This window comes from Myripristis murdjan, chromosome 8 (assembly GCF_902150065.1).
Source record: "Myripristis murdjan chromosome 8, fMyrMur1.1, whole genome shotgun sequence".
In the NCBI taxonomy this organism is placed as follows: Eukaryota; Metazoa; Chordata; class Actinopteri; order Holocentriformes; family Holocentridae; genus Myripristis; species Myripristis murdjan.
Genome location: NC_043987.1, coordinates 23738476 through 23751654, shown reverse-complemented (window position 1 = coordinate 23751654; position 13179 = coordinate 23738476). Strand labels below are relative to the sequence as shown.

Here is a 13179-nt window from a genome sequence, read left to right as displayed (position 1 = left end):
GCCCTGAAAAACGGCCAGACATCTGTGTAGAATGATGTTTAAGGAAATGTTACCCTCCAAATCAACATTAAGCAAACTGAAGAGTCAGGGTTTACTTTGCACCCCGATCTTAAGCAAAGACTTGTTGGAAATCCACAAGCAGCTTGAAAAGTCTGCCTCTGTGCCTCAAATCCCATATCAGTCGTTTCAGACAATCTGCCTCTAATAGGACATGGGAAATGAGGGAAATGGCCAGCAATGTTGTGTATCTAAACTAATTTACTCTACATGCATGTGGTGTTCAGGCTCATATGTTTTTTGGACAGCACAACACTGCCTGAAATCCCAGTTTCAGACCCTAATTGCTTTGGATGTGAAATATACTGTGACTATGAGATTAAAGTGCAAATTATCCACAGCAATCTGTTGTGATTTTCATCCTTATTGGATGAGGAAGAACCACAGCCCATTTTTTGTCCTCCGCCACAGAGTGACGGGCTACATGGACATGATTTTTAATAAAGAGGCATTTCAAAGTTGTTAAAATCCTTGATCTGTAAGGACTTTCAAATATTTGAAGTCACCAGTGGATCTTTTATTTTTTAATCTCCTCACAGTCATGCTGTCAGTTCATATGCAAAATAATTGATAAGCTCACAAAAAGTGTGAGAGTGTTGCTCTTCATCTAATCTCACATGAACTATGCAGTCTCCAAACCTATCTACTGCATCTTTGTAATTAATCAGAATACATCCTCTTAATAAATTTTATAACATCAAAAACTGCATAGACAAAGTAAAAAACTCTTTATATGAACTTGATTAACTCATTCAGTTTATATTATAGGAGATGTCTGCTGGTTTGCGCTCTGCGCAACAGTGATGGTCTATTGTGGCATGATGAGAGGGGCAAAAAGTGAAGAGCTCTCACTCGGTCCTTATTTCCGTACACGATAAACCTCACCAACCTGCTATTAAAGGGCTATTAAGAACAGACAAAAAAAAAAAAAAAAAAAACCTCCAGTCAAACAGAAGAGTCTGTAGACATTGAAGTTGAATTTTCCGTCTAAATATGGGATTCTGTCTATCATCCTGTTACACTACTGTATCGAGTCCCATTATTACTTAATAGCTCTGACCTGCAACTTCTTTCATTACAAATGTGATTTCATTTTCCTGCCGCAGTGTGATAAAACCTCACGATTTTGCAGTATTAAGTCATAATCGCGCTGAAAAAAACTGGACAAAGTCACAATTGTGAGACAAAATATCACAATTCTGATTAAGTCACAATTGTTAGGAAAAAATGTTGCTCTGGCCTTCTGCTATTGTTTATCTGGAGAAATACACATAAACAGAAAATGCTGTTAATACCCACAACTAAAATTAATGTTTTTGTAGGATAGATAGTCAAGACAAAACATAATGCATGTGGCTGAGGTGCGAGGCAAGTGAATGAGGACGTGCTACACCACAGAGTGACACCTCTTTCTCCAACATAAAAGATCTTTTCCGTGACGCATTTTCCGCGCGAAAGTCTGCTAAGTTTGGAAACCAACTTCGAGACAAAGTTGACAGAAATGAGTAAGAAAGACAACGGTAAGTGGACAGACGGCCCCTGTGGTTGTCTGGATGGATAACTTCATCTCCCCGCTATCTTACACACCGTCACCCAGCCTGCGGTTTTCATGAGAGCCGCCACTTCGCACAATATTCACGGTAAAACTCGGTACTACCGGCTAACGGTAACGCTAGCCACCTCCATACTCACAGGTAAGCTAGGTTAGCTAGCTGCCCCTTCATGTCGAAGACCCTCCACGGAGAGTCCGCTTTGATCAGATTTTGTTTTTAGGAACCGAATCTGTGACTTTTCCTTAATTAACTATAACTTACAAAAGTAAACATTACAGTTGGGAGATTAATTCAGCTGTCTAGAGGGATAACCTTGATCAATATAGTCATTATATCCTGCATTCTGTCATTGGATTAATTTCACCATCATTCACTACAAATGAATCATCATTTTTTGGAAAACCAGACTTAATATTTGTTTTGAAAACCCCGCCTGTCCTTATAATGCATCAGAGGCTGATAACTAAAATATAGTAAACGGCCAGTGTCTGGTAATGTGAATCACAAGCTGATATCAATATGTGGATTATGAGTCTCTTACTCATGTCTCTAGTGTCAAAACAAGAGTCAAGTTAGTCTCTAGTCTCGGGAATTAGTTTACATTAGTTGGATATGCACGATAATATCGGCTCTAAAATGAAATAACAGTATCGATCTGAAATGAAAATTTCTGCTGATATGAGTAATAAATCAAATCATTCAAGACGGTTTCAATTGGATGAATCTTACAGTTTAGTTTGAAAGAAAATGTTATATAAAAATGAATATGGCATGTTTTACATCTCCTGTAAAGATGAAGTAGTTTTCTTATTTTGCCCAGTGAAGGTGTGGACGTTTTGAAAAGCATTGTGCATCTGCCACTGGGCCTTCACAATAAAAGTAGGCATAATACCATGTTAATTCCACTACAGCAATTACCGGTAGGTGGTTAAAAAAATATGGGCATATCTTTATTAGTATCAGCATATCAGATATCTGCAAAAAAATCCCATATCGTGCATCCCTAGTAGGAATCACTTGATCTAAAATGACCTCACTTGACCTTTAATCTGACAAATATGCCTTGACCAGTTTTAAATTTAGCCCTCTGTTTTATTTATTCATGTTGTCATGCTGGTCTGGTGAGGGATCAGTGAACACTGGCAGTGGCTCTCTGTGTGTGTAATGTTTCTGTTGACATTATGATTTTATTAGTCATTATAAACAGACACAGAACATTCAAAGGAGGAGGCACTACATCGCCAAGTGTGCACATATGAACAATAATCAAATATGAAGACCTTATCAATACCAGGCTAAATGCACTATTCTCTAAAAAATACAGGAGTACATAGGAGTACTTTTTGTTTATAGCTGATGCTAATATGAGCTGTTCCTCCTGGTGTCATCCGCAGGCGCCACACTCATCCTTGCCTATTTGAATGAGAAGAACCGTCCCTACAGCGCTCAGGATGTCTTCTGTAATTTACAAAAGCAGCATGGGCTGGGCAAAACGGTGAGATTTAAACTAATCCATGAAATTCTGCACGTGCTCAGCCACAGCTGATGATGATTTGTCAATTCCCGTCTCACCAGGCGGTGGTCAAAGCCATGGAGCAGCTGGCTGTGGAGGGCAAGATCAAAGAGAAGATATATGGCAAGCAAAAAATCTATTTCCCCGATCAGGTGAGTCTGTGCATGCCCAACATAAGTCACGTCCTTCCTCGTTCCTTATTATCAACTTTGGAATGATAGATTTCAATTAAATCCACTGCACCTGACTTCCCCACAGTCTCAGTTCAAAGATGTGAATGATGCAGACCTGAAGGCGATGGACGGTCAGATCTCAGAGCTCAGCACAGAGGTGCAGTCCATCACGCAGAGCTGCAGAGAGCTGGACACAGGTGGGGGTGCCTTTACAACAGCATACTTTCTTTCTGTGGCCAGATTTTCTTTGTGGATCGCAGCTGTGAGTTCAGTTCTTAGGCCAGCTGTATTTTCTTTGTCACCTTTGGGGCATGATTATTCCTTTTCGTTCTCATACTTAAATCGGCCTCAGTTCGCTTGTGTGTGTGAGTGTTCGACTAGGTTTTAAATCTTTGAAACTGTGCTTGATGCATATAAAGTTTTGCATAGTCAAGCCCATGAATATATTGCGTCAGTGGTCTTTGTAGTGTGTTCTCTCCAGACATATAAAATTCTTATTCTGAGGCTGTGTTTTTGCAGCTCAGAGAAAACTTAAAAAAGCTCACACAGTGTCAAGATGTTTACGTTGTTGCTGTTTGATAAACAAGTGCAGTAAATGTTTCGCATGGGCCTTTTCTCCGCTCGGGGCACCGCGTTGTTTTTGTTGTGCTGCATTTGGTGGCATTGTGTAATCGTGTGAAATCTGTGACAACAGAGCTGAAGGAGCTCAGCAGCTCCCTGACGACAGAGGAAGTTGCGTCGCAGATCAAGGAGCTGAAAGCGGAGTGCTCTGGGTACAGAGAGCGCCTGGAGAAGATCAAGTCGGCCACCAACCACGTGACGCCAGAGGAGAAAGAAAAGGTGGAGAATGCAGTCATGCTCGTCAATCAGTCATTTTAAAAACCTAGTAAAAAAAAATATCATTTGCAAATTTGTATCATGCAGAGTTCTTATACCATTTTTTGTTTGTTTAGGTTTACAAAGAGCACAACACTTACGTGAAAGAGTGGAAAAAGAGGAAGCGATTGGTTTGTATATTCAGCCCACTTAATTATATTAAAGTGACAGCAGCACAATAAATCGAGCATAAAAGCATTTTGCATTTATAGTTTACACAATTACTGTAGAATACTAGCACATTCACAATATTCACTCATTAACATTAACTTGAGAAATCCTGATTTTGATGGAAATAAGATGTTGATCTAAGATATATCAAAAAAACAGTTGTTTTTTTTTTTTCCTGAAATGAAGAATATCACAAGTATTTCATGGGAGATGAGCAGACAACGAATGAATTCTTGTTTTCCATATATGTTTGTATTAACTTCTGTTATTACAATTTGTGTTACAAAGTGAGGCAAAAATGTTTCTATGCTCTCTCAAACGACTTTGTGCTTTGCTTCTCTCAGGCATCTGACATGATGAATGCAATTCTGGAGGGTTATCCGAAGAGCAAGAAGCAGTTCCTGGTGAGTTTAAACATTTAATAAAACCTACAATTCAGGTCATGACTTGATGCCGCCTGCTTAATAGAATACAATAGTACAGTCAGGTGACAAATTTAAGGAAAAAGCAACATAAAGTGGCTTAGTAAAAGGTGTTTGGCTACCATGAGCCACCAGAACAGCTTCAGAGTTCCTTGGCGTAGATTCTCTGAGTCTCTGGAGCTCTACTGGAGGGATGGAGCTCTGTTCTTTCAAAAGATACTGTACACAGAGAGTGATATTACAGCAGAGCAGAGCATACACCCCTCATTACAGAGACAAATCCACATTTGAGAGCTCACTGAGGTAAAAACCATCTGCACTGGACTACGAAGATGTGGAAAAAGTGATCTGGTCAGATGAATCATCCTTCACTGTATTCTCTGGACAAGTGAACAAGTGCCTGTGTGGCGTGTTCACCGAGAGACTGATACACACCTGAACGCTGGACCCTTACAGAGAGGGGGTCCACAGACTCTGTTACACTGTGGGGGGGCATTTTCCTGGTACAGTTTGAGTTGACTTGTCCTCCCTAGAGGGAAGACTCTGAGTATTCTCCTTTATCCTGTGAGGAAACATTTCTCTCCTGATGGGAGCGCTCTCCTCCAGGATGTCAACACCCCCCCCTTCCACAGGGCAGGAGGGCTCACTGAATGGTTTGATGAGGATTAAAATGGTGTAAATAACATGCTGTGGCCTTCAGTCACATCTCAACCCAGCTGAACACCTATGGGAGATTTTGGAGCAAAGTGTTAGACAGTGCTCTCCACGACTATCATCAAACCACCCAATGAGGGAATATGTTTTGGAAGAACGGAGCTCCATCCCTCCAGTAGAGATACAGAGATTTGGACAATCTAAGCCTGTGAGCACTGAAGCTGCTCTGGTGGCCCAACACTTTACTAAGACATTTATATTTGTTCTTATTTCAATTTGTCTCACATCTGTGTATTAGGCATATTTTGTTTTGTTTTGTTTTAAGTTTATATTGGCCGTTTTTGGCCACAGCACTAGTGAATGATCTTCCTGGTGCTCTCTACAGGAAGAAGTTGGGGTGGAGACTGATGAGGACTGTAAGGTGGCTGTACCAAATACTTGACAGAACAAGAAAATACTTGTTTTTAGCTGGTGTGTCAGTGTAAGTCAAGGCAGCACTATACTGAGGAAACAGAGGACATGTTTGAACTATCTATAAGCCAGAGTAAACACTTTTATTTATAGATTTAAAGGCTTTTTTTTTTAACATACATCTTTAATAAAAGTCAAGACTTGGAAAAAAACAATGCATTTATTGTAGCTGAGAGTATATTTATACAAAAATAGCTCAATCACCATATGTTGACTGTGTCTGCAAGACAATAACACATAACAAAATTAGACAGCACTGAGAGATGCTAGCCATCTCACAGAAATATTACCTATTCAAAATTTCCCTTTTTAAAGCCTGAACATAAAATCAATGTCCTGAGCGCACAGTAAATATCTCAGTGAATTATTCATTATACCTTTGACAGATTTACATTCTGTGTTGTTCTGCTTACAGTTTGTATGTGCCACTGATGAACACTCAGCTGGAACTGCTTAAATCTGCCTTGGCCAGTGATTGAAAACTGCACTTACTGTATTGTACATGTACAAAAACTATGAACAGTCGTTAACAAATTTCAGTTACTTGACAGGAATTTGTCCCGTTTTAACTTCACCTTTTTGTTAATCATCTTACTGTATTCCTCCATTCAGCATTCCAAACAGTTGTGAAAACGTGTTCCTGATGGTAACTTTTGACACTAAAATGTTAAAAGAATGTTGCTCCAATAAAAAAAAAAAAAAAAATCACATTCAAATATTCCTCTAATATCTCTGTAGACATTTTTAAGGTTTCACAGATACATTGGCTGTAAAGTCCGTCACCTGAGTCCATCGTCCAGCTATTGCCCCGTCCTATGTTCTCTTGGAGATTTTAGTTCTACAGTTTGTGTAAATTTAAGTGAGACTGAAATGAGGGCCGGGCAACAATTATCACAACATAGTTTTCCTCAATATAAACAGAAAAAAAATTCAATAAGATATCAATCACTTGAAAACACAGATTGTATGTCAAAAAGAGAGAGGAGATACACTGCACACAGGGACTGCTCATTGCATGCTGGTGGCTCAAAGTGATTAGCAAAACGCTAACTATTAGCATTCTGAATTGTTCAGAAGCAATGGGTAGTCTTTAAATGTGACAATTATTTTTATGTTTATCAAAATAATTATTGCCTGAAATAATGCATTCTGTAGTGTTAATAGTTTTGGTCATAGCGCCCAGCCCTAAATTTAACAAGTGTTCTCTATGTTGGATTGACTTTACTCTGAGGGTGATGAGGTGGTAGGCACACTTTCTGATGGTTACTGAAAAGGACAACATTCCCAGTGAGGGGGAATAAAAAGCAAAAATCTGTTGTATCCAGCAAACAAGACTTTCCTGTGTAAATAAAGCAGAAATGCAGAGGCAGCTCCTTGAGGAACTGTCCCTCAGAGTTGCCTAAAAAGTTGGCCAGTGTGTGAGACCTTACTCAGTAACTACAAACAAACAAAACTATCAGAGCTATTTAAAAATGCTTGTATGTCTTTGTGAAAGATTACACCAGCTTCAGTGAATATAAAGTAGTGATCTCTGTTGTGCTTTTCTTGGTTTCTCTGGGGCAAAATGAATGGTTTTTTATTTGTGAGATAATCCAGGTAATCTGATAATGGCTTTGAATGGATTTGCACCACATTAGAAGGATACAGAGAGCCGGTGAAAACCAGTGTTAAGGCCAAGGTTGTCACTTGTCATATTGGCATTAAAACTGCAATTATCTGATGAAAAGATGAGTGCAATATGAAAGGCATATTCTTGAGGTTTCTAAATATCCCAATGAAACAGGTGGCGCATGTGCTTCCAAATCTATAACTTTTGATTGTTTTGGGAAAACTGTTCAAATTGCTGGCTAAATATTCTGCTGCCTTGATGGTATTTTATGGTTATTAGTCCTACCTGCATGTTTTATAATTGACTCATAACTCTGAGCAATTTCAAATGGAGAAATAAAAAAACAGTGTGCCAGGTACAAAAAAATATCAGACCTGTAAAGCTGTGGTTGTCTTTTAAGTTAGCTGATGTTGAAGGCTTAGTTCAAACACCACAATGCAAAAGACACCCAACTTCTTTGGGCGCTAAAAAACTGCGTTGTCTACTAAACTGTTCATAGTTCACATTTTTTTCAGCAGAGGTTAGACTTAATAAACCACAATCTTTACTATGTGTGAAATATGGCTCACTTATTTCGTTAATTATGACTTACTTTTAAACGTTATACCTTTTATACTGCCTACATTTCAGAGAAAATACTGTTGACCAAGCTGTTGGTCTGGAGCTGAATCTGTATGGAGGAGACTCATGGTTATACAACTTCTTAATCTGATCTGGTCATGATTTGATTTGCCGGAGCAGAAGCAACTCGGCTCAGGAAAATCTGTTCTACTGCAAACACTGACTACGTTAACATGAAGGCCACAGTTGTGTTTTGTCTACTCAATGCACCTAAAGCATGCACTCTAGCAAACCTGATGTCACTAGCAGTATTTTGAGCTCCTGCTTTTCCTATCAGAGATCTACTGGGGAGCAAATGCTGAACTAATCTCAGGCTATGTCTCTATGTAAACGCTTGATTGGAAAGAGATCAGGACGGGAGCTTTCTTGCACATGGTATAACCGCTCAATCCAACGCAACTTTTCATCTCCGTTGATGGCTTGGGTTGAGGTAATCCAATTGCAGCCTGCAAGTCACTGATGAGCTGAGGTGAGTGTAAATACTGCAGTGTGGCCTGAGGGTGCAGAACTGGCTGATTAAAGTTTGTACTCCACCCTGAGAGGCCAGAGCAAGCCTTAACTCGATTTCTGGGAGAGAGTTCAATCCAGAGGTTGTACAGGATCAATACAGCTGGCCATTGAGCTGCCGGAGAACTCCGACGACAAACTCTCGGAGTGTCTGGGAAAGAGCGGAGGAGGCACAGGTTAACCGCACAGCCACAGACTCTAAACATCTCAACATGAACAAAGCAATGCTGACTTTTACCTTGACTGTAAATGTTTGATCTTTCCTTCCCTGTGCTGTCAAAACATTCTTTACCTGGGGCTTGCAGTGCTCCTCGATCCAGCTGAAGACGCAGGCAGAGAGCTCTTGAAAGCTGCTCACTGACACGGAGTTGCTGAATGACTGGAACAGGGAGTCCATGATGCTCTGAAAGATGCTGAACTTAACCTGGTCAGACACCTGCTCCTCCCCCTGCTGTGGGTTGTTCTGGTGGGCCTTCACTATGTGCTCATAGTTCCTACAATAAACCACAAGGCACGGTGTCACTGGCATTATTACAACAGAGGAGAGGATACAACAATTCCTCTGACTTTTGGACCACAGAGTTTGAATTATAAACCTGCAGTAAAGGCCTTTACAGTCCTGTATAATCTGTCCTCCTTTTGTGGCAGTAAATTAAATGCTGCTTGAAAACACACATCCGGGTTGCTGAGGGGAATACCTTTCAATCGTGCAAAGAAAAACAGGATTCTAATTATACAATTCCAGGAGAAATTGTAGTTAATGTAGAACATGCCACCAGCGGTCAACTAAGCAATTCTGCCACAAGACACCAGCTTTTCAATGTTTGCAATAATTCAAAAAGCAGAAAGTTTTGGGTGAAAGGCTTAATCACACCTGTGTAGATTCCTTTGGCTTTACACTGAACATAATAAATGTTGAACTGTGTGTAAAGGTTATATACTGTTGCTTTAAGTCAAAACAAAGTAGTTGCCACAAGTCTTCCTAAAAAAAAAATCCTGAGAAAACTACATTTAACCAGTGCCTTACGTTTTCATGATCTTCAATGCCATCACCTCTTTCCTCAGCATGGACACTTCTTCCTCTTGCTTCTTCTTCTCTTTGTGAAGAAAATGTATGTAGTCAATGGCTGCAAATAAAATTTATAAATGGTGAGCGATTTCTTCACTTGCATTGGCATCAAAGCACATGGTGGCAATTGTGAATCCTTCCAAAGGTGTGGTCACAGTCAAGGTCATCCTGTCATTCTTTTTCTTCCATCCTAATCAGTAAATTAAAGACAGTTACATTATTACTGTCCTTTAATAGCACTGCTATTGTGGTTTGTTATGTGCATGTGCAAACCAGTTCCACAAGATTAATTCCTGAAATGCGTGTTCCCATGTACCTAATGTATCTGCCAGAATAAAATCCAGCAAGTGCAGGGACGTCTACATTGTTGTTGTTGTTTTTTCCTAATTTATTTATTTAGTTATTTTTGGGATTCAAAATCTTTCTCCTGGCAATGTGAATGTGGGTTACCCTGTGGATGTTTCTATTCAGTGTCATGTGTCCATAGATTTTCACACAGGCTGCAGGGCCCATGTGGTAATCAGCCCTGGTAGTTTTAAGGACATGTTCTATGAATTAGGCTATGCAGGACCCTGACTCTATTGAAAAATTACTTATGCATACCAATCATCTTCTGTAGGCACAGGATGATTAGTAGCTGGATAGATAACTCTGACCTCTATTAACCTGCTCTCATTTACTCCCTACTGCCTCAGAGTAATGTGAAGTCATGTACAGCCACAACTAAATCCTTCAGAATATTTTGAGCTGCTACTTTGCCATTAAAATATTTATTTATACTTACTTTCTATTTACCAATACTTACTTATTGAATGCAACCCTTATCTTTTAAAAGGTTTGGTGCGCTTAAGTGTTTTGTACAAAAAGGCTACAATCCTTTTAACTTTTCATGCAATATGGCAAAAAAAAAAAAAAAAAAACTCACTAAACTACTGCTGACGGTATTGCTCCAACCTTATAGTCATCAAGTTATTTGACATCCAAAGAAATGGTTGTAGGTGGCCAAAATTTCAACCCTTGTTGCTGTTTACAGAGCTTCCTGTAGACTGAATCTTACTTTTCTGCAGTATAGTCGCCTTGCTAATCTTCTGTGCTCCCATGGCAAATTCAGACTGCTGCTGGCAGGTCGGTACTATTGACTGGAGGTCATCATAACCTTTCTAGAATAAGAAGAGATAAGAGAGAAGAGATAACAGGCGATAAAATTCATTCATGACATCACTGCAAATGAAAATCTAAAAATACAATCAAAACTTTTCCAAAATGACTGCTGCTCATTTGAGATCAGTCATACAGATCTACATCCTGTCACTGTCTAATGTAGCCTTACCTTGATAGCATCCCTACGCTTCTGCTCCGCCTGTGTGTGCGCTTGTCTCCGCCGGTCTTTGTAGGAGTCCTTATACGACGGCTCATGCCTGTAGTCACTGTCTTCATCATCTATATGAAAAAAAAAAAAAAAAAAAAGCCGCAAGAGACAGCTGAGGAAACAGGCTGCTGAGCTCTGAACGCAGCAACACAAAGAATCACTGTGCTCAGTGAAAAATGCACACCCAGAAGATGTACTGAACTAGGTCACTTGGAGGTACAACTTTATAAGATTAACCAGAAAATGTAATGTAAAAAAAAAAAAAAAAGACAGAAAAAACCCTATGTGTGCATGTATTGTTGGGAAATCATTAAATTTCTTGAGGCAGGGTCACTCCAGCACATTATTCAGCCATGACATTTAAATCCCTACCCAACAGTTGTGCAAAATCTTTCTTTAAACATTTTTATGATGCCACCAGGCAAACTCACTCAGTCATTCATTCAACACGATACCTGTATTTGGTACTGAGGAGGCACTTGTTGAGCCGATGCTGTTGGCCCTGGAGACAACGGTACCCTTTTTTGCAGTCTCAGCAAAGAAACCTACAAGGGCAAACACAGGATATGTCAAAATATTTCCACTGCGTGATGCAAAATAAGACAAGGATTGACGTGCTGATCCCTGAAACCATAAGGTTAACACCAAACACTGCAGGTTGAACTGACTGAATACTCACTGTGGTCAAAGCCATTGTCGCTGAAAGCACCATCAGTCTGCTGAGCCATCATCACACAGTGTAAGATGCAGAGAGGAGAGAACAGAGAGACTGAAAGGGTGGAATAACAAGGGCAAAATTGTGCTGCTTACTTTAACAACACACCAATAGGAAGCATGAGAATAGGTGGGCTGAACCCCCACTGAGAATTGTCCTGATTTGACTAATTCAGGGATGCAAAATGATAAAGGAGCAGCAATTTAGTACTTTAAGCACTGGCACTTTGCTGAACTAGGGTACTTTCTAACCACAATGGTTCCCAAAGTTGGGTCCGGGGATCTTTAGCGATCCCTGGGGAGCTCCAGTGGGTCCCAAACAAAACCAGGATGAGTTTAAGTTCACTATTATGCCATTCACTAGCAGCTGAGAGTTCGTATAAACAATATTGTGATCAGTGGTTTCACCCTCCCCCGTCACGTCCCTGCCCACAGCAGAGACACACAACAAACCTCAGGTGCCGTCAAATTAAAACCCAGACATAAATGACGATATGAAGTCTAAAGCGCCTCTAGCCGGCCTTCCTTGACATGAAAAAGTTAGGAAACCACTAACATATGATACCATATCCCCAAAGTTGGACGACGTGAACTTCATTGTTGCTGCTCACGGACGTTAACAAACAAAATTAACGTTAGCTGCAGCGTTAGCAAATATTAGCTGGCTAACGTTAGCTGACGAGCTAACAAGGCTAATCTCCATGATAAAGTTACTTCAACTCTTTGTCTTGGAAAATAATGCCGGTCAAAAAATCACTGCTGTAACAGCTTACAACTACACAAAATGTTTATAATATGTTGGTGTTTACGACTTACTTTCCAGTGGTCCTCTGGCGACGTTGTCGGGTCCGTCATCTTGGAATGCTAAACTAACTACTGGTGTGGCCTTCAGGTACTCCTCGTAAACTGGACTTCCAATCGCACAAGTTCGTAAAAAAAAAAAAAAAAACAACACCTGAATCGAGTATTTTTTTTTTTTTTTTAGTATTTAAACACTGAACCTCGTAGGTTTTAATGCTGTTGTAATGCTTTATTATAATCAACAACGTGACAGGGATTTTTTTAATGATTTTTTCTTATAGTGATGTTCCAGCAAATTAAGACATAATAATAAACTGACTATCTGGAAATAAAATACCAGCAATTCCTTCTGGATAATATATTGCCATAAACCGTTGTTGTAAAGTATGAGTATAGTTGTGTATGATATGATGGACCATAGAAGTCAGCAACTGATGATAAAAATGATGTGTTTTACTGTAGTGTGAAACTTTTAATCAAAATATCAATTACATGCCCGATGCGCCTTTTCCCACTCTTCCAACCACTAAATAATTTTGTTACATGTGCCTTTTTGCAATTATTTCTTCCACCCCAAAGTATCTGGGTGTTTGACAAGC

At 39.7% G+C, this 13179-nt stretch overlaps 2 protein-coding genes across 6 annotated transcripts; one reads left to right on the top strand and one right to left on the bottom strand.

The window, feature by feature from the left end:
* The first annotated feature begins 1440 nt into the window (after window positions 1-1440).
* psmc3ip (PSMC3 interacting protein) lies at window positions 1441-6438 on the top strand. Of its 3 annotated transcripts, XM_030058074.1 has the most exons (9): window positions 1577-1697; window positions 3005-3105; window positions 3186-3275; window positions 3382-3493; window positions 3991-4136; window positions 4250-4303; window positions 4688-4747; window positions 5805-5900; window positions 6306-6438. In XM_030058074.1, the coding sequence occupies exons 1-8, from the start codon at window positions 1667-1669 to the stop codon at window positions 5859-5861; spliced, it is 651 nt and encodes a 216-aa protein (XP_029913934.1). In that variant the 5' UTR covers window positions 1577-1666; the 3' UTR covers window positions 5862-5900; window positions 6306-6438. The 3 variants fall into 3 exon arrangements, with proteins under 3 accessions (XP_029913936.1, XP_029913934.1, XP_029913933.1); XM_030058076.1 differs by having other exon boundaries at window positions 1441-1577; window positions 5805-6438; XM_030058073.1 differs by having other exon boundaries at window positions 1579-1697; window positions 5805-6438.
* A 1024-nt stretch (window positions 6439-7462) lies between these two features.
* On the bottom strand, window positions 7463-12681 carry mlx (MAX dimerization protein MLX). Of its 3 annotated transcripts, none has more exons than XM_030058071.1 (8): window positions 12596-12681; window positions 11745-11781; window positions 11521-11610; window positions 11027-11136; window positions 10754-10856; window positions 9655-9754; window positions 8920-9121; window positions 7463-8778 (listed from the first exon to the last, which is right to left on the bottom strand). In XM_030058071.1, the coding sequence occupies exons 1-8, from the start codon at window positions 12632-12634 to the stop codon at window positions 8722-8724; spliced, it is 738 nt and encodes a 245-aa protein (XP_029913931.1). In that variant the 5' UTR covers window positions 12635-12681; the 3' UTR covers window positions 7463-8721. The 3 variants fall into 3 exon arrangements, with proteins under 3 accessions (XP_029913931.1, XP_029913930.1, XP_029913932.1); XM_030058070.1 differs by having other exon boundaries at window positions 11745-11784; window positions 12596-12671; XM_030058072.1 differs by having other exon boundaries at window positions 9655-9724; window positions 11745-11784; window positions 12596-12671.
* Between the last annotated feature and the right edge of the window lie 498 nt (window positions 12682-13179).